The following is a 24391-nucleotide window of genomic DNA, read 5'->3' as shown; positions in this document are numbered from 1 at the left end:
CACGGGCCCCGGACGCGCAGGCTCAGTGGCCATGGCTCACGGGCCCAGCCGCTCCGCGGCATGTGGGATCTTCCAGAAACGGAGCACGAACCCGCGTCTCCTGCATCGGCAGGCGGACTCTCAAGCACTGCGCCACCAGGGAAGCTCTCTTTTAATTGTTAAAGGGAAAGAATCAAAACATTTATCTTGCTTTTTCTGTATAAATTGTATCTCAGAGTTACTAAATTATTGATAAGGAGAGGTTCTGTTTCTGTTTTTTTAAGGCGGTTTCTTGTTATAAAAGTATTCCAGCCAGAAACCAAAGGAATGTGCTAATGAAATAAATCTACACGGTGATATCAATCAATGGCTGCTAACGTCACATCATGCACCTCCTCCTGATGAAGTACAGACCATCATCTTTGGAAATTTCTTGCTCCTGCCCCTCTACCCCAAACAAACCTGAATCTGATCAAGTCTCTAATCTAACCAGTAAATATGGGAAATAGAGGAACAGAGAAACATGTTTTATGATACCAGAGGGATATAGCTGCAAAATCTAAACTGTGGGAAACTAAAGAATAAATAACATGCTTTCTTCAACAACAAATTCCAAAGAAAAACTAGAGACAAAGGAAGAGGGAGAGAGAATCTAATGATTAAAAGACTAGATATCAATCAACTGTAGTATATGGACATCATTTGGAGCATGATTTAAATAACCTATTAAAAATGGATTTATGAAACAATCAGGAAAATCTGAATACTGAGGGTATTTGGGAATATTAAGAAACTATTCTTCAATTTCTTTTTTTTAGGTTTGATAATGGAATTGCTATGTTTTTTAAAGGATTATCTTTTAGGGATACAAACTGAAACAGTAACAGATGAATCACAGGATGTTTGGGATTTGCTACAAAATAATCCAGAAGGAAGAATATACATAGAAATTATAGAGATGAATCATGATTAGCCATGCTGAAAAGGGTTGCAGCTGGATTATGGGAACATAGGGGTTCATATCATTCCTATACTTGCTTTGATACACATTTGACATTTTCCACAATAAAAAACTTAAGTAGGGCTTCCCTTGTGGCGCAGTGGTTGAGAGCCTGCCTGACGATGTAGGGGACACGGGTTCTTGCCCCGGTCCGGGAAGATCCCACATGCCACGGAGCGGCTAGGCCCGTGAGCCATGGCCGCTGAGCCTGCGTGTCCGGGGCCTGTGCTCCGCAATGGGAGAGGCCACAACAGTGAGAGGCCCGCGTACCTCAAAAAAAAAAAAAAAAATTTAAGTATCCTTTGCATTTAGAAACAGGTCATTTTTGGCAAGTGCATTCTGTTGAGTGAAAACGCAAGTGAAGTGACACAAACAGGGTTTGGCAGGGATGGGGAGGTGAAATAAAGATGGTATCTAAAAGTAAGACTGGCTTGTGATATAATATTTTTCCAAATTCATCCATTCATCATTCATTCATTCATCTAACCAAAAAATATTAAATGCCTGCTATATGGGCCAGGAACTATTCTAGAAGCTAGAGACACAGCAATGAACTAAAAACAGACAAAAAAATCCTCTGCTAGGGCTTCCCTGGTGGCGCAGTGGTTGAGAGTCCGCCTGCTGATGCAGGGGACACGGGTTCGTGCCCCGTTCTGGGAAGATCCCACATGCCGCGGAGCGGCTGGGCCCGTGAGCCATGGCCGCTGAGCCTGCGCGTCCGGAGCCTGTGTTCCGCAATGGGAGAGGCCACAACAGTGAGAGGCCCGCGTACCGGAAAAAAAAAAAAAAAAAAATCCTCTGCTCTCATGAATTTAATTCTAATATGAGGATCTAGGGGGAAAAATTAGGTTAGAAGCGGGTTTTTCAATCTTAGAACTGACATTTTGGGTTGGATAATTCTTTGTTGTAGGATGCTGTCCTGTGCATTGCAGGATATTTGGCAGCACCCCTGGCCTCTACCTACTAGATGTCAGTGTCACCACCACTTCCTTCCAGTTGTAACAACAAAAATGTCTCCACAAATTGCCAAACATCCAAGTGGGACAAGATGACTTCCAGTTGAGAAGCAGCGGGCTAGAAGTTAGTAAGTGCTATGAAGAAAAATGCAACAGTGAAAGGAAATAAGAAGTACCAGTGTAACAGCAGATTTGCAATTTTAAACAGGATGGCTGAGGAAGAGCACTACAGGCAGAAAGAATAGTTAAGTACAAAAGTCTTGAGGTGGAAAAGATGCCGGCATATTTGAGGAACTGCAAGAAGGCCAGTGTAGCTGGAAGAAGTGAGGGAGAAAGCAGAAAATGCATATTCAGAGCATTTAATGGGAAAAATCTGAATGTGCTAAAATGCTAACAAGAAAAAACTGAAAGTAGTATATTGTTTATGGTATGACCAAGTAAGCTCCTACTAGACTGACTCCTGCAGATAACATGAGCTCTAGGAAAATAAAAACAAGAACTAAAACACCCCTAAAACCCCCTCGACTATACAAAGGCACTAAAAAGTAAACAAAAGCTGGCAGATTCTGGAAGGAACTTGAAATGAGAAAGCAAGAAATAGCAAGGGTATAATTCCTGTTTATTATGCCTTTTAGCTCTAGGGAAGACCATGTGAGGCAGCTAAAACTCAACAGAAAACCCTGTCTTCCTGACCTGACATATCAGAGGATAAGAATTTGGGGAAACCAAAGCTGCTAAAAAGTGGGAAAGGAATCCTGGAAAGGAAAGGAGCAATCTCAAATTCTGTGTATAAACTCTCCCCAAATCTCTGGCTAACCCCAGAACTACATATATACAGGAAAGACTCCAAGCCTCCTAGCATAGGATCAGAAAACTGAAGTGAGATTTGAGCTATCACTCAAAAGATAGTGTTTGCAGTTTGAGTCCAACTAAATTAATTGCTTAACACAATAACAAAATAAATACTCTTTGGAGGAATCACTATTTAGAGTCTCCACAGCATAATATTCACAATGCCCAGGATATAATCCAAAATTACTTGACATACAAAGAGGAGAAATCTCGAGAGAAAGCACAATCAACAGAGCCCAAGCTGAGATGGCCGGATGTTAGAAGTAGCAGTCAAGGATTTTAAAGCAGCTATTATAACTATGGTCAATGACATAAAGGAAATTCACAGTCATATTATGAACATATGCTTATAATAAATGAAAAGGTAAGAAATGCTACCAGAAAAATGACATCTGTTAAAAAAAAGGTGATAATTCTAGAAATGAAAAAAACATCTGAAAAAAAAATCACTGATGGACTTAACAGCAAAATGGAACTGAGAAAGCAATCAGTGAACCTGAATACACTATCTTCAACATATACTCAACATACATATATATATGAAATCATCTAATCTGAAGAGTAGAGAGAGGAGAAAAAGAAGAGAGCCTCCAGGACCTTTGGGATAATATCGGAAGTTTAACATACACGTTAACATAAGAGTCCCAGAAAAAGAAGACAAAAAAATGAGGCAGAAAAAAATTTTTTTTTAATAATAGCCCAAAGCTTCCCAAATTGGGTGAAAGACATAAATTTACAGATTCAAGAATTTCAGCAAACCCCAAGCAGGATAAGTACAAAGAAAACCACGCACAGTTGTATCACAGTGAAACTGCTAGAAATCAAAGATAAAAAAATGAAAGCAACCAAAGAAAACATTACATATAGGGGGAAATGATCTGATTACTGCTGACTTCTCATCAGACAACAGAACGTTATCTTTAAAGTGCTGAAAGAAAACTGGCACCTCAGAATTGTATATCCAGTGAAAATATTCAAGAAAGAAGGTAAAATAAAAATACTTTTCCATAAAAGAATTAAAAGAGAATTTGCCACAGGCAGACCTACACTACAAGAGGGAGGAAGAGGCTAAAAGAAACAGAATAGGTCATAACAGATGGAGCAAAGGCCAATAGCTTCAAACATTTGAAAGATATTTGCAACATTCTTTTCATAGCCAGAAAGTCTTCAAGGTCATCCTGTCCAGCCCCTTCATTTTATAGATGGCTCAACCAATCTAATTAAAAATCCTGTAATTATCTAGTGGTACAGTAGACTAGAAAGTAAGACTCCATTTCTGGGTAAAAGCAATGGAAGGAAAAAAACCATGTATTTTTACCTTTATAAGCAAGTCAGAATACAAAAACTCAGTGAAAAGTGTTAAAATTGATAGATTATTCCTAAAGGTTTTATAAAAACTGGGTACTACCTAAGGCATCTACTTAAATCATAATGTGAATCTTTTTATAATATCAACAACACCTGAATTTTTGTGAAAATTCAAGCTTTCATTTTTTAATTAAATGAGAAACTTTATTTCTTAAAAACAGTACTAGAAAGGGGTTTTTGCTGCATACTCCCAATATAATTAAAATGATCATGATATCAAAAACACAAGAATGATATACCATTGCACCAAATACTATTTTGTCTCTACTATCTAAGGGAATGTCAATGGGAGGAAATGTATCTTAAAATGTTACTAACTTTGGGACTTCCCTGGTGGTCCAGTGGTTAAGATTCCAAGATCCCAATGCAGGGGGCCCGGGTTCGACCCCTGGTCAGGGAACTAGATCCCACATGCCCAACTAAAGATCCTGCATGTTGCAACTAAAGATCCCACGTGCTGCAACTAAGACCCGCACAGCCAATTAATAAATATTTTTTAAAAAGTTACTGATTTTTATATTCTGTTTAAAATGTTATCTTTGTAAGTACACAGAATACAACAGGCTCTGAAAAATCAGTTTTGAATGAATGAAATATATAAAACCTTAAGACATACAGATTAAAGGGATTTCCCAAGCCCACAAGTCAGGTACATAATGAAAATAAAATCCAAATCTTCAGGAAATCATCCTAGTTCTCCGAGAAAACAAAATGCCAAGGTTCACTCTGGAACACATTAAAATACTATTTGAAAACAACATCGAAAAATTATCACTCTGGGCCTCCATACATACTGGATTAGCATAACCTTATAACATATGTCTCAAGTGCTTGGCCATACTTACCCCAATAGCTGGGACTTCTTCACTCTTTACTTCATTTATTCGAACCAAATAGTTAACGAAGTCTCTGGCAGCATTGCTCTGTGCATCCTTTTTATTGGTGGAATTACCCATGCCAGTGTAATTATATCCTTCCACTCGAACCTTTAACAGTCAAGAAAAAAATACCTTGAGAGACTGACCTGCATAATTCTGGTATTTAAAAAATTCATAATTCCCTAGTCCATTAAGAGACTACAGTTAACTGTTGGAAATATACTCTATAAACACACTGAAAATAACATACTTAAGAGAATTCACCAGTTGTCTTATTAAAAAAAGCTTAATTGGTGTTGTCTAGTAATAAACTAATCCAAAAACAAGAATGTTAACTTATGTGGCTCAGATATTCTCTTCTCACGTAACAGAATGCTCCAGTCTATGGCCATTACCACCCTGAATGTGCCCAATCTCGTCTCATGTAACAGAATGTTCCACATTAAAATCTGACTTTACAAGACCCAAGAACAAGCTCTCTATTTGTATTTATTTTAAAGTACTCTGACTTGAAGCAATCAAGAATTGATCTACTTTCCATGGAAGCAACCTAAATGCCCACCGACAGACAAATGGATAAAGAAGATGTGGTACATATATACAATGGAATATTACTCAGCCATAAAAAGGAATGAAATTGCGTCATTTGTAGAGACGTGGATGGATCTAGAGACTGTGATACAAAGTGAAGTAAGTCAGAAAGAGAAAAACAAATATCGCATATTAACACACATATGCGGAACCTAGAAAAATGGTACAGATGAACTGGTCTGCCAGGCAGAAACAGAGACACAGATGTAGAGAACAAACGTATGGACACCAAGGGGGGGAAAGTGGGGAGGGGCGTGGTGGCGGTGGGATGAATTGGGAGATTGGGATTGACATGTATACATTGATGTGTATAAAATGGATAACTAATAAGAACCTGCTGTATAAAAAAATTAAATTAAATTAAATTAAAAAAAAAGAATTGATATACTTTCTACTGGAACTAGTAAAACTACAAACAGTTGGTCCAACTTTTCTAATCTGCACTACTGGTACTATGGAAGCTGTGGAAGATTCACGTTCTAATTAGAATAATTTATCTATCTGATTGTTTTAAAAGTAATGCTCAGGGAATTCTCTGGAGGTCCAGTGGTTAGGACTCTGCACTATCACTGCCAGGGGGCCCAGGTTTAATCCCTGGTTGGGGAACTAAGATCCCACAAACTGTGTGATGCAGCCACAAAAAACCCAAAAAACAGTAATGCTCACTTGAAAATGATTCATAATGAAGTAGACGTAACAGGCAAGTCACAGTAAAGATGATTTCCCAACGTACAACACATTAACATTTTCAAACAGAAAACATTGTTTTTTTAATAATAAAATAAGCCTCAAAAGTCACATAAATGTAAACTGTATTGTTTTAGTACCTCACACATGAATTTCTGCCTGTTTTTGTTCCCCACTGCTCTAATTTCATAGGTTGGGGTCATCTTCCTTTTGCCACACCAGGCATACAGAAAATTTTTAACATCACCCATGATTCAAGTGTCTTCTTCAGACCTAAGAAACAAGTTAGTTAAAAACAGCATTATTTATAAGAACAAACACTGGAAATTACCAACCTGGAATTTACTGAAAATCTAGGTTAAGTACAGGATATTCTATCATGCTGCTATTAACATTGCCTATGAAGAAATTTTAATGACATAACTGGAAAGTCTATGACATGTTATAAGAAAAAGCAGGATACTAAAGTATGATCTGAACTACACAAAAAGTACGCATAGGTAAATCAAGACTGGAAAAGACATATCCCCCCAAGCGTTATCTTCAGGTAACTACAAGTGGTTTTTATCTTTTCTTGAAAGACATTTTATGTAATGTCCTACTTTTTACAAGAGGCACTTTATGTGTTTTAACTAATTTAATCCTTACAACAATGGTAGATAACAGTATACACAGTAGATCCTACTATATCATCTTTTTACAGAGGAAGAAAGTAGGGCATAGAAAGTTTTAGTAACTTTTCTAAGTTATCCACTGTGGAGGTCTAAATTCAAACCCAAACTACTATATTAAAAAATGGTCATCAATCATTTTATATATAAATCCAATAGTTTATCCTCATTTGGACGTCTCGTAACAGACTGCCCTCAAAGTTGTAGGCAACATATTATGTTAGTAAGTCCAAATACAGCACTTAAACTGGAAACAGTAATCAATGAACTTAAATATTCTGTGCCAGATCTCTCCTTTAGGCCTTGTTATTCATTAAAATTTGAGAATATTCTGTTTTCTTGAAGTGCAACATACCATACTTGTTGGCATTCTCCCTCTACTCCAGGTTATAAGATAGCAAAAGATATGGAGCCTGAGTCTGAGTTACAAGCAAGGTATCTGAGAGTAAATTAAGAACCAGAGAAAATATGCTACAAATTTAGTTTTGCTGTGATGTGAGAAGAAACCCCACTGCTAGCATTGTCTCTGTCTTCTGTTAATGTTTACTGCATTTTGTTAGCACCTAAGCCTTGTGTCATCCAACCTGACCCTAGTATAAAAAATTTATTCTGTAGTCACAGGTTAACCCTGGGGACATTCTATTAATGAAAAGCTGTGGAACGCTGATGATGTCTATCTACAAATTCCAACCATGAATAATTAAAAAACAAGCCCTCAGCGTGAATGAGCAGCATGAAATATGAAGGACTACACTATCAAATTCCTTCCTCCCTCGGTAGTCTCTTCTAACTCCATAATATTAAATATCAACTATATGCTAATGATGCCCAAATATATATTGAAAGTTCAGTCTTTTCTCTTTAAGCTCCAAAATGAAGCTAATCCAACTGCAGCACAAACGGACCCATCTGAATGCTAACTTGGGATCGCAAACAGAATTTTAAATTTCCTCCCAAACCTGTTCCTTTTCCCGCCAATCCCATTGTTCCCGTCTCCCTAAATGGCACCTCCATTCACCAAGTTACTCACGTCACCATTTGGGAATTTCCCAGTCCCTCAAGATCCTCCACAGCTATACCTTGTAGAGCCGTTATTATGTGCCAGTCGGTATCCTTAAAGGAGCATCTATGTGAACTATTTTATTTAACCCTTACAACACTGTATAGGTAAACATTACTATTATTCCCTTTTTACAGGTGAGTAAACTGAGCCAAAGAATAACCTGCCCCGGGAGACAGAGCTCCTAACTGGGGGATCCAGAATTCCAAGCCAGGTAGTCCTGATCTACTACTGATTTACTGCGTACTTCTGCCTCCAAAACATGTCTCCAATCCATTCGCTTCTCTCCCTTCTCCCCGCTACCACTACTGCCCACCTGGAGTGCGGCCAGAACGTCCTAAATGATTCCCATTTCCACTCTGGTTACCGCTAAATCCCTTAAATTCTCACCACACTCCAGTCACATGGCCTTCTTTCAGTTTCTTTCCAATCCCTGCCAGTAAACACTAACTAATCCCTTCGGTCTCTGCAGTTCTGCTTTTCCTCCGCGTCTTCATAGCTGACGCATTCTCCGCCCGATGGCCGAGATATCGGCTCAAAGGTCTACCTCTTCCGAAAAGCCTGCCCTTGCCACCCTATCTAAAGTAGCTCCCTCCCTTTACACTAATTCCTCATGATCTTTTTACCGAAACCTACAGACATTTGTTTCCCTACTGCCACCCCCGCGCCACGACAGCAACCTCTGGGAGGGAAGGGCAAGGACTGTGCCTAACCTGTTTACTCTGTCCACAACACCCGCAAGACAGCACCCAGTATTTGTGGCATGGGCCCTAGGCGTGATTGGCGGCGCCTCAACGGGCTCACCCTCAGACGATTCACCCCCTTTCACTCTGTGGCGACGGCGACAGCGCCACCGCCGCGAGCAAGGCGGAGGAGGAAGTGGGGTCTGATTGCTCCGGAGACCGGACCGTGACCAGCTGCGCGGAGAACCGGGGGCCACCTCGCGGCCCCGAACAGCGCAAGCGCGGCGCGGCCAGCAGCACGCAACGCGCAATCCGGGAACCCGGCTGGGCGGCTCCCCTCCCCCTCCCCGCCCCCGCCGCCCGCGCCTGGCAACAAAGCCCGGCGGCAGAGCCGCGGGGCCCAACGAGTGACAAGAACGTCTTTCCCTTACCGGCGTCCGCTTCCTGGTACCCGAGAGCACAGCCCTCTTAGGACCGTCCGTGGCTTCGGCCTTAGCGACGGACACACAGCGAACGCAAAGCCACACGCACGGAGTCAGAGGCAGCAGCGGCGGCGAAATGGCTCCGATCGCGGCGCCAAGGAGGGCGGGGTCAGTGCGCTAAGCATGCGCAGAAAGCGAGCTTGGGACAAAGGGCGCCCAGAGGGAGGGGCGGGGCTGCAGCTACCAAGCGGCTGGTAGAGGCTCGTCGGCTGGGAGAGCCACTGCGCCTGGCCCCGGGCGCCCAAGCCCTGCTTCTTCCTGTAGTGCAATACCTACTTCTGAAAGTTTTTTGCGAGTTGGGGACCTGTGGCATTTTAATGCAGCAAAATGTTTTGCAGCTTCTGGCATAGGGACCTGTGGTAGATGAGGTGCCCTTCGAAGACAGAACTGGAAATCTCAGGTGCTAACTTTATAGGGTTGTTGAGGCAGTTAAACAGGATGGCATATGTGAAGGGAGCTTATCATGTGTATGTGGCACACAATAGGTGTTCAGTAGGTGGTGGTGTAGTGAGTCAGATACTCTAACGTGAACGTCTCCTGAAAGACATAAGCTCAGTGAAGGCAGGAACCCTGCCTGGCTAGCTCGCTGCAGTGCTTGGTACATCCAGTGCTCAGTAAAAACTAGTTTAATGAATAGACAAAAACTGCAAGGTTGTTTTTGCTCACATTGGATAACCTCTTATCTTCAGAGTCTTTGGAATAATTTGGATTCTTAACGATTGTATTAGTCACTGTTAAGTTTTTGAACTCTAGTGCTTCCCACGGAGGCAACAATACAAAATATTTCACCTGGGGTTGTTCCACAGAATCCAGACTAATCAATTATCTGGCCCCATCATACTTCATCATCCTCATATTTCACCTCTTTCACTACGTTTTTTCCCAACTCTTCTAGCTTACTGTGATTAATCCCTTTAAAACTCTGTTGCTCCTATGATCAGAATAACAACAGCATTCTCGAGCATTACTCATTCTTTTATTTTCTCCATGTGTTTGCTCTCTTCAAATAGGAACAAAATCATTCGGGGAAACCCGTTAATCTTTTGTTTCTTTGTCCCCTTCCAGGGTGCTTAAAGCAGCAGGTGTTTTTTTTTATGATAAGTGAAACCCAACTAGCATAAGTGAATTGCAAGTGTTTTGTAGCAGATAATGAACACAGCATTTTTATTACCAACTTTTTGAATTCATTGTCTGGTAGGCTGATTATATGTTTCATTATTTTTTCTGGGGTTTTCTGTTGCTCTTTCAATTGAGAGTAGCTTCTCCGTCTTTTCATTTTACTTAACTTTCTCTGTCTTTATGAATTTAGGTGAAAACAGTTAACTGTTGTAGTCTTGAATAGGTGTTTTTATGTGGGAGCATCCCTATGTAGACTGGTTGCCCAGTGTCTCTGGTGTGAGGACTGGATTTCAGGCGGACACCAGCCACATCTTTTCTCAGGGTGTGCTGGCCACTATCACCTTAATAGGGGGTGTGACTGGTGCTGGAGGAGCTAGAGCCTGTGCACGGTGTGAGGTGGGACTTCCTCTCCGTTCAGTGGCTGTCACCACACTGTCAGGGGTGGGGTCTGCTCCGAGTTGCTGGAGCGGAAGCCCTGAGGGTCGGACTCAGGCTGGCTTTGTTCTCTTTAAGTGTAAGTTTTTACTCCTCCCTGCACTGAAGCCTTTGCCTCGAAGGAGGGGAATGGTGAAGTAAATGGGGCTCGTATGCTTACAGATGTTCAATGTGCTGCCTTTGTAGGCATCTACAGCTCGGCTCAGAAGCAGCCCAAAGTCATGTCTTCTCCCCAGTTGTGGCCATCCCACATCTAATGCAAAGTTATGGTATGGAGTGGTTGGGGCCAGCGCATTCGCCAGGCTGGGACTGAGGGTCATAGTGGTTTAAGTGGCTGGGCTGTCATGAGAAGTCTGGACTGCTTCTGTGGTGCTGTTTGAGTGAGGGCCAACAATGGCCACTGCTGCCCCTCCTGGACCGCACCCCAGGTCCCTGGGTTACCTAGGCATCCCTAGATCAAGTCTTTTCCCAGGTCCTGGCTGCCCTAGGTCCACTGCCAAGCTGTGGTGTGGAATGAGTGGGGCCAGGGTGTTCTCTTAGCTCAGACTGGGGAGCATAGCAAGGAGGCAGCCGCTGGGGCAGACCTCTCTCCACCGTGTCTGATGGCAAACCAGCACCTGGGCACTCCTCACGAGTGGAGTCTAGGCTCCTCCAGCCTTTTTATCTGTCCCAGTGGTCCTCCAAGCAGCCAAAGGGGCTTATCCTTCTGCGTAGGACCCCAAGACTCGAATGCCCAGTGTGTGGCTCCACCTGATCACTCCTCAGGGCTAGTGTCCACCTGTGCGATCTCCCTTTTCCTTAGTCCCCTCCCAAAGTCACAGGTCCCCACCCGATGCCTTTCTTCCCATCCTACTGTAACAGGGAAGAGCCAACCCTGACTCCATGTTGGATCTGCTTCTTTACTTTATTATTATTATTTTTATGTTTTGCAGTACGCGGGCCTCTCACTGTTGTGGCCTCTCCCGTTGCGGAGCACAGCCTCCGGACACACAGGCTCAGCGGCCATGGCTCACGGGCCCAGCTGCTCCGCGGCATGTGGGACCCTCCCGGACCGGGGCACGAACCCTCGTCCCCTGCATCAGCAGGCTGCGCCACCAGGGAAGCCCTGCTTCTTTACTTTAACCTTTGCTTTTTGTTGCTAATTGTTCACTAAAAGGATACTGTCTATACATAATGGCCTGCCTCAGGGAACCCTGCCCCTCTGCCTGAATGTTAAACCAAAGTGCCTTTATTCAGGGAAACATCCGACCCTGTCCACCTGTGAATGGCTGCTAGAAAGAAGAAATTAACCCATCCCCTCCCCGAGGCTGGCCATTCCAGGGGATATTTGCAAAACTTCTGGCCTTTTTACTTTACTTCCTCACCTTCTCCCCCTCTCTGTTCTATAAAAGAAACTGGCATCCAGACCCCGATAAGATGGTGCTTTGAGACACTGGTCTGCCGGCTTTCCGAATAAAGTTGTATTCCTTGCCTCAGCACCTTGTCTCCCGATTTATTGCCGTGTCATGTGACAAGCAGAGCGAGCTTGGACTTGGTAACACTACCTGATAACATGGGAATCTTTCTTGCAGCCTTAGTTGCACAGGAGTTCTTCTGCCAGTTTCTGGTTAGTTTTCTGTGAGACTTGTCCCACACGTAGATGTGTTTTTGATGTATGTGTAGGGGGAGGTAAGCTCCACATCCTCTTACTCTGCCATCTTGATCCTCATCCCATGGTGGGAATATCTAACCATAGAAATAGGCAAATGCTACAAGTCTGGGCCCTTCCCCCGGCATCCTCTGCCAGAGCCAGTTGTTAACCATTTACCAGCTCACCACTGGCCTTGGTCTGGGCAGGTCCTTCAGCTGCCCTGGGTTTAGTCTTCCCTTCTCTTGAGCCAGGGGTGGGGTGGATGCTGTTCTTCCAGCTCCAGCCTCCTGCCCTGCAGCTTGGGAAGTCGATGGTGAGTTGTGCTGCTTCTGAGCTGCCCTAGAGTCTGTGTCCTGAGCAACAAGGTGGTTGGGAATGGAACCTACATAGTACCCAACTGCTGAGGTTCCAGGGCTTTCCACACTTCAAAGAGGACTTCAGCGGTGGCTGGGAGACCCTGGTCCTTTGGGGCTGGTGACATTTGCCAGCTGCCCATTTTCCTCTGAGCTTTGAATTCTCCTCTAAGGATAAGACTCCTGAAGCAAATCTTCTCTGAGCATCACCACCCCTCACATTTGAGGACTTTGGAGTTCCTCCGAGCACAGCTCTGCTCTCGTCTCCGATCAGTCCATCTCAGACTCCTATGCAACTTCCTCTATAAGCACACCAAATGCCAGTCATGCCCAGGTTCTGTTCTTAGCACTCTATATATGCTCTGCCTGGACAGTCTTATTCTTCCCATGGTTTCAGCTACCATCTATGTGTTGATACCCTCTAAACCTCTATCTCCTATCCAAACTTTTTGAACTTCAGATCAATATATATAAACGCTTGGTGGGCCTCTCTACATGATGTCCCACAGGCTTTGATTCCTGGGTGTCAATTCTGATTCTTTTATTATTGTGGTAGGCAACCTTCAACATGGCCAACAATGATCCTCTCCTGGAATTCACTTCCTGTGTCGTCCCATCCTACATTGTCCTAGGGTTGTCCTTTTTGACTAATAGCATACAGAAGGGGATGGTAGGCTACTTCTGAGATTGCTTTAAAAGACTGTGCCTTCTATTTTGAGCTCTGGCTCACTTGTGTGCCATCTCTCTCTCTCTCTCTCTCTCTCTCTCTCTCTCGTGGATCTCTCTCTCAGATCTCCCTTTCTGGGCGAAGAATGCTGCCATAACGTTGTGAGAAACTGAAGCCTCTGGCCAAGGGCCAGCAAGGAACAGAGGCCTGCCCACAACTACAGGTAAGTGAATCTAGAGGCAGATTCTCCAGCTCCAATTGAACCTTGAGATGAGTAAAGCTCTAGCCGATAGCTTGACTGCAACCTTCTGACAAACTCTGTGCCACAACCACCCAGTTAAGCTGCTCCTCGTTCCCAACCCTCAGAAATTGTGTGAATTCATAAATGTTTCCAGGTTTAAGCTGCTAAGTTTAGGGGCAATTTGTTACATGAAATCAAGAACAAATGCAAGTACAATCGTCCCTCAGTATCCACAGGGGATTGGTCCCAGGACCCTTGCAGATACCAAAATACACAGATGCTCAAGTTCCTTAAATAAAATGGCATAGTGTTTGCATATAACCTATAGGATATCCTCCTGTATACTTTAAATCATCTCTAGATTTCTTATAATACCTACAATGTAAATGTTATGTAAATAGTTACCAGTGTGCAGCATATTCAAGTTTTGCTTTTTGGAACCTTTTGGAATTTTTTTTTTTTTTTAGTATTTCCCTTCTGTAGTTGGTTGAATCCTTGGATGTGGAACCCGTACATACAGAGGGCCAACTGTATCTTCCATATCTAGGTTCTGTTGATTCTTTCTAAATATTTTTCATTCCATTCCCTCCCCTCCATCCCTGCTGCCACTTCCTTAGTGGCTCCACCATTGGTTACCTATCACAATAGGCCACCTAACGGTTTACCTGTTCCCAGTCTGTCTTCCAATCTACTCATCACACTGCTTCAAGAGTGTCATTTTTAAAACAAAAAGTCATGTCAGGGCTTCCCTGGTGGCGCAGTGCTTGGGAGTCCGCCTGCCGGTGCAGGAGGCGCGGGTTCGTGCCCCGTTTCGGGAGGATCCCACATGCCGCGGAGCGGCTGGGCCCGTGGGCCATGGCCGCTGGGCCTGCGCGTCCGGAGCCTGTGCTCCGCAAATGGGAGAGGCCACAACAGTGAGAGGCCCGCATAACGCAAGGAAAAAAAAAAAAAAAGTCATGTCACATACCTTCCTATCCCATACACACATAAATACTTCAAATCTTTCAACGATGATGACTTTTTTCATCTATGCCTCTTTGACCTGCTTGGTCCTCTGAAATCACTTAGCAAAAGTCATCCTCCCATTTTGTTTTTTCCAAATAGTGATACATGGATCATTCAAGAACCCACAGATATTTTCCATTCCCCATCCTCTGCTGTTAGAAGCACAGTCAGAAATTCCCAACCTACGAAAAAAATCTGAGGGTGGCACTATGATCTGGACTCCAGTAATAATAAATGCAAATTTCAATTCTTGGGTTTCATATCATTTTCGACTTTATTTTGGCACCTACTGAGTTAAAAGGTTTAGCAGCAATGTAATGCTTCTCTCTGTTGTATAAAGAACATACACCGAATGCCTTGGATAGCTGTAAAAACTAACAATAACTAACACTTCACTGTGCCTAAGATGTGCCAGACACTATTCTAAGACCTTCTTCATATGTGTAATCCTCATAATAACCCCAGAAGATAGATATTATAATTCTCATGCTATCAATGAGATAAATGAATGGCTGAGAAGTTAAATAATATGTTGTAGGGACTTCCCTGGTGGTGCAGTGGTTAAGAATCCACCTGCCAATGCAGGGAACACGGGTTTGTGCCCTGGTCCAGGAAGATCCCACATGCTGCGGAGCAACTAAGCCTGTGAGCCACGACTACTGAGCCCGTGTGCCACAACTACTGAGCCTGCGTGCCTAGAGCCCGTGCTCCACAACAGGAGAAGCCAAGGCAATAAGAAGCCCGTGCACAGCAATGAAGAGTAGCCCCCACTCGACACAACTAGAGGAAGCTCCCGAGCAGCAACAAAGACCCAACTCAGCCCAAAGTAAATGAAATAAAATAATAAAATAAATAAATTTATATTAAAAAAATAACGCTGTAGTCACACAGATAGTAAGTGGTGGAGCTGGGACTGGAACCCACACAGCCTGAGGTCAGACATAGAAGCATAAGGCCAACCCTGCCTCCCACAAAACCATGTTATACTGTTTTCTATTTCATACTATATTGAATCCAACTCTCTACTACTCCTTGGACTGAAATCTTATGGATAACACTGGCTAAGAGGTGCTGTTGGACTCAGTAACAAAACCAGTCCCTGAAATCACTTTGACCTTCCAACCATCTCCAATGAACTAATCTCAGATTTCCACTTTGGAAAAGATGTTAAAAATCAGCTTTTAGTACTGTGATAAATAAGATATTTCACATCATTACTGTAGTTTTGACATTAAACGCTAAATTCAAAGATAATAATAAATTCATAATATTCCAAAATTTTACTTTTGTTTAAAGGCATTATTAGCAACCCACTGCTGTATAACATTGTTTCTTTCTTTTTTTAAAAAAAAAAAAAAAACCTGAAAGTTTTCTAATGGTTTTCCTTCCTCTAGAAGGCCAACACAAACAAATTAGTGTGATGTGACTTGCATTTAGGTGCACTCTGCACAGGCTTCCCAATGACGTTGCTAAACACCTTTCCCTATTTTCCATTTATACCTTCTTCAAGATGTGTTAAAGTGTTGTTTACTAAGGGACCCTAAACAGAGGGTATCCACTCCTGAGCTTCTGGCACATCCATATGTTCAGATTCAAACTCATCCAGGTAACCAGATGGCTAAGGGAACCACTAAAGAAATGAAATACATTCTGGGCCAACTTGTTGGCCTGAATTCTCCTAACTCCATTTTGAAAGCTGCTAAAACTTTATATGAGCACTATAGTGGTGGTGAAAGTCATGATTCCTGTTCATCATCCAAGACTTTGGGGAAAAAATGGAGAAAAAAGTGATCTGCAGCTACTCATAAACTGTCAGGTATCACCTGTAAAATATATTGGACTGTCATACTCTTGATTCTCTGTGGAAGTCTACTCCTGAAGACAACTTCACTCTGAAATGTCATTGGCAGAAAAATTCAGTAGATTATCCTCAAAAGCCAACTGTAAAAAACCACTAATGACACTGTATGTATTAAATTGTAGAATGTTTTTCTCTTTTGTGCTTCCCTGATTGGTTGCACTGGGTCTTAGTTGCAGCAGGCCAGCTCCTTATTTGCGGCTCACAGGCTCCTTAGTTGCAGCATGCATGTGGGATCCAGTTCCCAGACCAGGGATTGAACCCAGGCCCCCCGCACTGGGAGCACGGAGTCCCAAATGCTGCGCCACCGGAGAAGTCCCTTGTTTCTACGGAGTTGGATGTTAAAATACATAGAGCTAAACTCAGCCCTTGGTCATTTTGTTTAACTTTGTGTTCACAAGATCTCATTAATCATGTTAAAAGCTCTCCAAGCACTAATTTCAGAAGAGCAAAAAAAGAAAAGCAGAGTTCATTGCTTAGTGGATATCCAATATTTATCTTCACTGAAAAATTAATTTGGCTTTAGTATCATTAAGTAGGGATATGACATCCTCAGAACCAAAGACTAACAAAAACCTCACTTTTCTTCTTTCAGGAAATTAACGGCTATAGAGAAAAGTTTCAGTGAGGTAGAATATAAGCTCACATAAGCCACTGTGGTTCAATTTCTAATTCAGATACCTTACTCCTAAAGGTGAGAGAAATATGAGAAAACAGTGTGTGTTATTCCTGGTCAAAAAAGGAGTGAGGAGATATAAAGAGAAGGGTAGCAAAGATAATTAAATCCACTGATCATTTCAAATTCTCATTTTGCAAACATTTTCTTTTTAATTTTTAAAAATTAAAAAATAGAGTAAACTGATATGAATTTCAAATACTTTTCCTCTGCCCATGAGCAGACTAATTAGATAAGAAACAAAATAAAATCTTAGGTAGTTATTAGACTGGATAGTCCAGTTTAAAATCACTAAGGATTGACCATCAGTACACGTTGTTACTGGAAGGCATGTACCAGGGTTTGTTAGAGAGGAGACTGAGCAGCCAGTTATATAGTCCAGAGAAAGAAAAAAGTAAAGAAGGTGTGTAGAGAAAGTTAAAGTTAAATCTTTAGGTCCTCCCTAAATCTCTTATCACTGAAAAGTGACTGTGTGAAAATGTGACTGGGAAATAACAGTAAGTAGCCCCTGGGCTCACGGCAGAAGGGATGCTGACTTTCACTTCCAATAATTCAGGGCACTGTTGAGAGACACTTTCTTCTCAGTGAGGAAAGGGGAAGTTTGTGGTGCCCAGAGCAGAGCTCTTTGGTTCTTCGAAACTTTGAGAAGTTCTCTAGAGCAACAATTAGAGACTTGAATTCATCCTTGGGGAAGGCCTTTCCTTTGTTATGTGAAAACCACCCTAATGGCCCTTTAGTTATAGTAACTGAAGCAAGTCTTCACCTAACCCAATGTTTTTGGGGAAAACTGCGACATCGCAATTAATCTGAAAGCAGATATTCTAGAGTTAGACTGAGCAGCCAAGTGAACTGGTTTGTTAACAGTTGTGCATAGTTGAGTCTCACTGTAATTTGGCATTAAAGTTAGTATGTCTGCCTAAATGCAATAGCTCAGAGTTGTCCTAGATTCCAAATGAATATTTATTAAAATGAAAGCACATTATGGTGGTTTAAACTTAGAAAACTTTAAAATAGGATTAACAACCAGAAATCAAGATAATGGGAGCTCCCAAAGGCAGATGGAATTAATCAATTACAATTTTCCTCTTGATTCCACATTATCCATTTATGCAAAAACTTCTCCACCAAAATTCTGTGATACATTGAATGACTTAGGGCTCATAACTCCTTTTAGAGTTTTTGCCCCTTCATAAATTAAAACTTTTAAAAGATCATAGTAGGTATTTAAATACTTGTTGATTGATGCAAGATTTCATTTGCTAGGAAAGTTTAGTTCAAACTCATCTAAAAAGTTTTTGAGAAATGAATGCAGTATTCAAAGTGGATTATATCTCAACGTACATACCCTGATTTGATAGAGAGGTGCTAGCTACAAGCTTCCAAGTTTCCATCCTTTAAATCAGTGAAAGAAAGGAAATCTAGGCTTTTCAGTTTAGCTTCTGCATTATCAGTAAACTCCCTAGAGGCTTTCTGTAGTGGAAGCCGGGGTGGGCCCATTGGAATCCCAGAGACAAGAGTCATGATGGCTTTGGTCTGCGACACTCCAAAACCTAGACGGGAGAAAATAAATGAGGAAACATGGCTGGCACTGTCCACTTTGCCACAGATACTCGAAAGAAGAGACCATATTCTTACAGTGATTACTATAACAGGATAAAGTGGAACTAAAAGATGGGAACATTTCTTGTCAATATGGCAGACTGAGCAGATGTAGGAAATCCCTATTCCTGCTTTAAACATATAGAAATGCTGGAAACTTTTTAACAAATTGACAAACTGTAAAACAAAACAAAGTGAGACTCAAAGTCAACCTCAGAAGCAAGAAGGAGGAACAAGAAGTATCAGGAATAAAGAGGTCAGAGTAGTAAGGAGGAGCTGAAGCCAGTGGTCCATGAGGATAATCTGATTCAGGGATACACTGTTGTGGATTGAATGATGTAGGACTTGGTCACTAGGTCACAATTTAGTTCAAACAAATCTAAGAAGTCCCTGAGAAATGCACTATTTAAGGTAGTTTATGACTCAATGCTGCTGTTTTAGACTAGGGCAGGGATGCAAGATGAAGCCTTGAGTCTGTACACAGCAAAGAGCTGGAATTAAACTCCCCATATAAAATCAGGAATGCAAGATGAAGCCTTGAGTCTGTACACAGCAAAGAGCTGGAATTAAACTCCCCATATAAAATTGGTGGCCAGCCTTCTATGAAGAGCAATAGAAAAAAAACTGGCCCACTGGTCTGAGAGGCAAGGAAGCATGACTTCTGCCAGGGTGTGGAAGGAAAAAGATCATATAAATGAAATCCCAAGCCTGTGCCATATATGAATGCTGGATCCGTATTTGCATTATGTGCTTGGTACAGGAACCATACTAAGAAATATACCTAAAGACTGGTTAGAACTGATGAAACTATAGTGTCCTAGCAGAGGCAAATGTAAAATCATTTGATGGGACAACTCACAACCTAGAGTACAATGGATTCTCCAGAAAACAGCTGTCTCTGAAGATGAAATCAGAGTTAAAAATTACAAAGCACACGAGGAAAAAGGAGCTGCATGAGAGACAGCAAATGCACAACTGACAAATTTTACATCCTGAGAAAAGATGATACAAAATTCTGAAAGAGGCTTCACAGAGATAAACGTAAGAATAGAAGCCATAGGCTAAGAGAAGGGCATATAAATAAGGAACTGGAAGATCTGGAAGAAAAAGCCAAAAAGAAATGCTAGAAATTAAAAATATATAATCAGTAAAACTAAACAGTAGAAAACATAGCTAAAGATAGAATTAGTGATTCTGAAGGTAGATTTAAGGAAGTAATCCAGAATATAGCACAGGAAGATATTTGTTTTCTTAACTAGCTATTGCTCTTGGATCAAAGGTATGAGAAGTAACTTTCTTTTACTAAGGTAATTTGGTTACAGTAACAATTGAGCATTGGGAAGAAAAATACTAGCTTGGCTAAATATATAGAATATACTTTGCTAAATGCAAAATGGCCCTCCTAGGCTTATTATGAATGGTGGAAGATTGAGAGCTACCTTCATGATAAGGCTTTATCATGTTTATTAAGATTAAGTCTCTCTTATATACAATGGAATATTACTCAGCCATAAAAAAATGAAATCTTGCTGTTTGTGACAACACAGATGGACCTAGAGGGTATTATGCTAAGTGAAATAAGTCAGACAGAAAAAGACAAATACTGTATGATTTCACTTATACGTGGAATCTAAAAAACAAAAAATGAACAAACATAATAAAACAGAAACAGAGTTATACAGTGCTGCATGTCAGTTTTATCTCAAAAAAACGAAAGAAAAAAACAAGTCTTTCTTTGACTAAACCATGAAAACTCCAACCCCCAAGGAAGTCTGAAGTGAGCTCTTTAAAGATATGTTCTTTTAGATCATAAAAACTGTCTTCAAGAGGCCTCTTTTAAAATGCCAAAATCTGGCAAAAGAGTAAATCCTTTCAGCTAATACCTTACAGCTATACTTTACAAAACTACTGCAGAATCACTGCCGGTATGCAAAGGGATCTTACATGTACAGGTAAACGTTTAGTTCTTTAAAAAACTATAGAACCAGTAGTAGTTCAAAATCTACTTTAATGCATTTTAGGAACATATGCTAAACCCACGATTTTGTGAGAAGTATTCCTTAGGACAAGGGAATGATATTAGGTAATAATAGTACTGGTGGTACACAAATATGACAAAAATCATCCAAGTGGAAAAGCAAATGGGCAGTACTCTCTTTGAAGGATAAAGAGTTGGCTGAAAAATCCTGCAAGAATGAGGGGCATAGTACATAATAGGTGCTTAGGGCTTGGGAGGAGCTGCCAGGAAGAGGCAGAAAGGCTCTGAAAGGAAGGTAGGAGGTCTGCCAAGAATAAACCTAAAACTTTTCCTGGACTTGACCCAGGTCCTCAGGAAGGGCCAATCTCTTGCAGAAGTGGAGTGAATAGGGGCATTTATCATTTGTTATGGGATAAGACTTAGGAGACTGTGGAGAGGTTTCTCTACTCAAATTCACTGTATTTCCCTCAAACTTTACACTGTCATATTATTCAAACCTCCATCCATTTAAGCTTACTTGTGTTAATAAACTCTTTTAAAATTGCAGATACTCTTGGGAGAGCTGTCAGTCATTCACAGTTTAGTAAGATCTGTATTCAAACTGCCTTCCTCTAAACACTTGGGCTTAAATCAGTTATAGTGTGGTAGTAGAATTTTAATGAGCAGAGGCAAGTAAAGGGAGGGAGTGTTGATGGTGTAGGAGAGAAGGGGTTAAAAAAAATGGTGTGTGAGCAGAGTGGGGAGGTGAACAAAGTGCTTAGCTGGAGGAGAGAGATTTGTAGAAGGTTGCCAAGACCTTCCAACTAGGTTTACTTCACCATTTTATAGGATTGGCCCTGGAAGTTAGTATTAGGAATAAAACTTTGCTTGCAGCTGATTAAAAGGTGTTCTTGTTGAACCCTCAGAGAAAGTGATGAAAGTCCCTCATCACCTTCTCTGAAACCCTCAGAGAAAGTCTATTTCCTTTACACTCTCCAGTAGGAGACAAAGAGGGAAACTTACCTAGTTTGGCCACAAAGTTGATAAATCTCTGAATACAAAACTGGAAAGGAACAAACAAATCTATAGTCAGTAATTACTAAACTGTGATAATTTAAAGAATTTAGAGGTCAAAGTGCAGAAACCCCAAACTACAAAGTCCACACACCTTAGTTTTCTGAGGGTCTGTTGGAGTGGAGAACAGCCAAGTGAGGATGACTGAGATCTACCCAGGATAAGGTAGGATCTTTTCATATATATAAGCTTTTATGAAATGAGCCCATGAAGAAAAGAAGCTCCAATGAAGGAATTGTACAATAGAGAGTTAGGATGGGGACGGTAACCTTTACCCTCCTAGGTTACAGAGGTAAACTTATCAGCTAGTGCAGTTTCCAAACTGGGGTACTCTAACCTCTAGGGTACTTTCCAGGATACCTCAGGGACACTTGGTCAAGGCTAAGATTTATGGCAATTTCTAGACCCTCAACTTCCGTAAGTGCTATTTCTAAAACTGATCAGAATAAGAAGTTGCACATAATGGAGGTGTAGCTTGTCCTTTTATATTTCCCTTTTCAGTCTTCTACTTTTGAAAAAAATAAAGACATACCTCTTATATCACTGCCTTGGGACACCTCTGGGAACCAAATAAAGGAGCAAATCAAAATGTTGGTATTGGCATCCACAAAGAGAGCTGACAGAGTGATTCCTTTAATTAATGGATAACAAGTCCTCTAAAGAATCATAAGGTTTTCAATTTTTTCCTTTCAACTTTGCTTTTAATGTTGTGATTCAGGTTGTCAGTTGAAAATCATTAAATGATCAAGCATATGACTCAAAAACTGCTCAAAGAACTGAGTGACATTGCTATACCAAAGTTTCTTCCATTCTTATCTACTAATATATATAAACAGGGTATCACAGCACTTATTTTTATAAAAGCAAAAAACAGAAATAGTATTGATGCTGAACTTTAACTCATCCTAGCATTAAAGGATATTCATCCACAAATTCATGAAGCAATTCTTAAAAAAAAAGATTCCCATTCATCTCATCAAGAGACGGATTTTCAATAACATTTCACTTTTATGTTGTTTTAATCAATTGTATACTAGTAATAAAAAAGCCAATGCAGAATAAAATTTTGATATCAAGCCTTACAAACATAAATGCACATGTTCTTTTATTCCCTAACACACAAAGTATGGCACATTACATTCAGAAGTCTCTACTTTGTTGCTTTTTTTTACACTTAATGTATCATGGAGATCTCTCCAGATGTGTGCATATAAAAGTATCTCATCCTTCTAAAGGGCTGTATATAATTCCATTAAATAACTCAAACATAATGTATTTAACTATTTCCTTATGGGTGGATATTTGGGCTGTTTCTATCTTTTGCTAGTATAAACAATGCTATAAGGAATATCTCTGTACATGTGTCATTTCACTTTGTAAATGTAACAGATGGCATTTAAGTCCATGAGAATGATGGACTTCCTGGTGGCACAGTGGTTAAGAATCTGCCTGTCACTGAAGGGGACATGGGTTCGAGCCCTGGTCCGGGAAGATCCCACATGCCGCGGAGCTACTGAGCCTGTGCGCCACAACTACTGAAGCCCACGCACCTAGAGCCCGTGCTCTGCAACAAGAGAAGCCGCTGCAATGAGAAGCCCACGCACTGCAACGAAGAGTAGCTCCCGCTCGCCGCCACAACGAAGACCAACACAGCCAAAAATAAAGTCCATGAGAATGAGTAAGTTTAGCCCTAACTTTTTATTTATCTGTTTCTTCACTTGACTGCAAACTCCTTTAGGGCAGAGACCAGTTTTATTGAAATTATATATTCAGTTCAGCCCATGGTATATTAATAAGTGAGTAAATGAGACCTGCTCACACTTGCTTTCTGTAAGAAAAAACAGAATGTGGTAAACTAAACTGCTTACCAATACTGTTTTGGGTGAGGTGATTTATTTGAGTAGGACTAAAAGAAAAAAAAGAAAGAGATGGAAATTGAAACAGCCAATAAAAGAAACCACTAAGTGGAAAGGTTCTGTATCACAGCTGTTTCACAGTTTACTCCATCCTACGATTTTCACATCATTCAGCTCAGAACAGGTTGAAATTTTCAGAAATAATTTTTCCTGGGAAACTTAGGAAAAAGAAAATCGTATATGAGAAAAGATGGCAGGGACTTCCCTGGTGGCGCAGTGGTTAAGAATCCACCTGCCAATGCAGGGCACACAGACTCAAGCCCTGGTCCGGGAAGATCCCACGTGCTGCAGAGCAACTAAGTCCGTGCACCACAACAACTGAGCCTGTGCTCTAGAGCCCGCGAGCCACAACTACTGAACCCGTATGCCACAGCTACTGAAGCCCGCATGCCTAGAGCCCGTGCTCCGCAACAAGAGAAGCCACCGCGATGAGAAGCCTGCGCACCGCAACGAAGAGCAGCCCCCGCTTGTCACAACTAGAGAAAGCCCGCGCACAGCAACGAAAACCCAAGGCAGCCAAAGATAAATAAATAAATAAATAAATAAATAAATAAACAAACTAATTAAAAAAAAAGAAAAGAGATGGCAGAGTCCACACAATTCAGACTTCATATCTTAATCTAAACCAAAGTCTTGCCAATGTTTAATCTAGTT

The 24391-nt window shown here is 41.4% G+C and overlaps 2 protein-coding genes across 3 annotated transcripts in view; both read right to left on the bottom strand.

The window, feature by feature from the left end:
* Nucleotides 1–6583, bottom strand: part of DHX9 (DExH-box helicase 9) — a 52653-nt gene extending 46070 nt beyond the window's left edge. Inside the window, exons 1-2 of the mRNA XM_007450132.1 lie at nucleotides 6452–6583; nucleotides 5001–5141 (exon numbers count right to left, since the gene is read on the bottom strand). Coding sequence (XP_007450194.1) covers nucleotides 5001–5141; nucleotides 6452–6562 — 252 coding nt within the window. The 5' untranslated portion in view covers nucleotides 6563–6583. The remainder of the gene's footprint in view (nucleotides 1–5000; nucleotides 5142–6451) is intronic.
* An 11407-nt stretch (nucleotides 6584–17990) lies between these two features.
* The window catches only part of NPL (N-acetylneuraminate pyruvate lyase), a 38304-nt gene continuing 31903 nt past the window's right edge, over nucleotides 17991–24391 (bottom strand). The window contains exons 11-12 of one of the 2 annotated variants that reach the window (XM_007450130.1): nucleotides 21771–21810; nucleotides 17991–18741 (exon numbers count right to left, since the gene is read on the bottom strand). In XM_007450130.1, the coding sequence (XP_007450192.1) occupies nucleotides 18557–18741; nucleotides 21771–21810 (225 nt within the window). In that variant the 3' untranslated portion in view covers nucleotides 17991–18556. The remainder of the gene's footprint in view (nucleotides 18742–21770; nucleotides 21811–24391) is intronic. The other variant, XM_007450131.1, reaches the window with a different exon arrangement.

The sequence above is a fragment of the Lipotes vexillifer genome, unplaced genomic scaffold, assembly GCF_000442215.2.
Source record: "Lipotes vexillifer unplaced genomic scaffold, Lipotes_vexillifer_v1.1 scaffold97, whole genome shotgun sequence".
NCBI lineage: Eukaryota > Metazoa > Chordata > Mammalia > Artiodactyla > Lipotidae > Lipotes > Lipotes vexillifer.
Note: the sequence above shows the minus strand (reverse complement) of the source record. Positions and strands in the feature narration are given on the sequence as shown.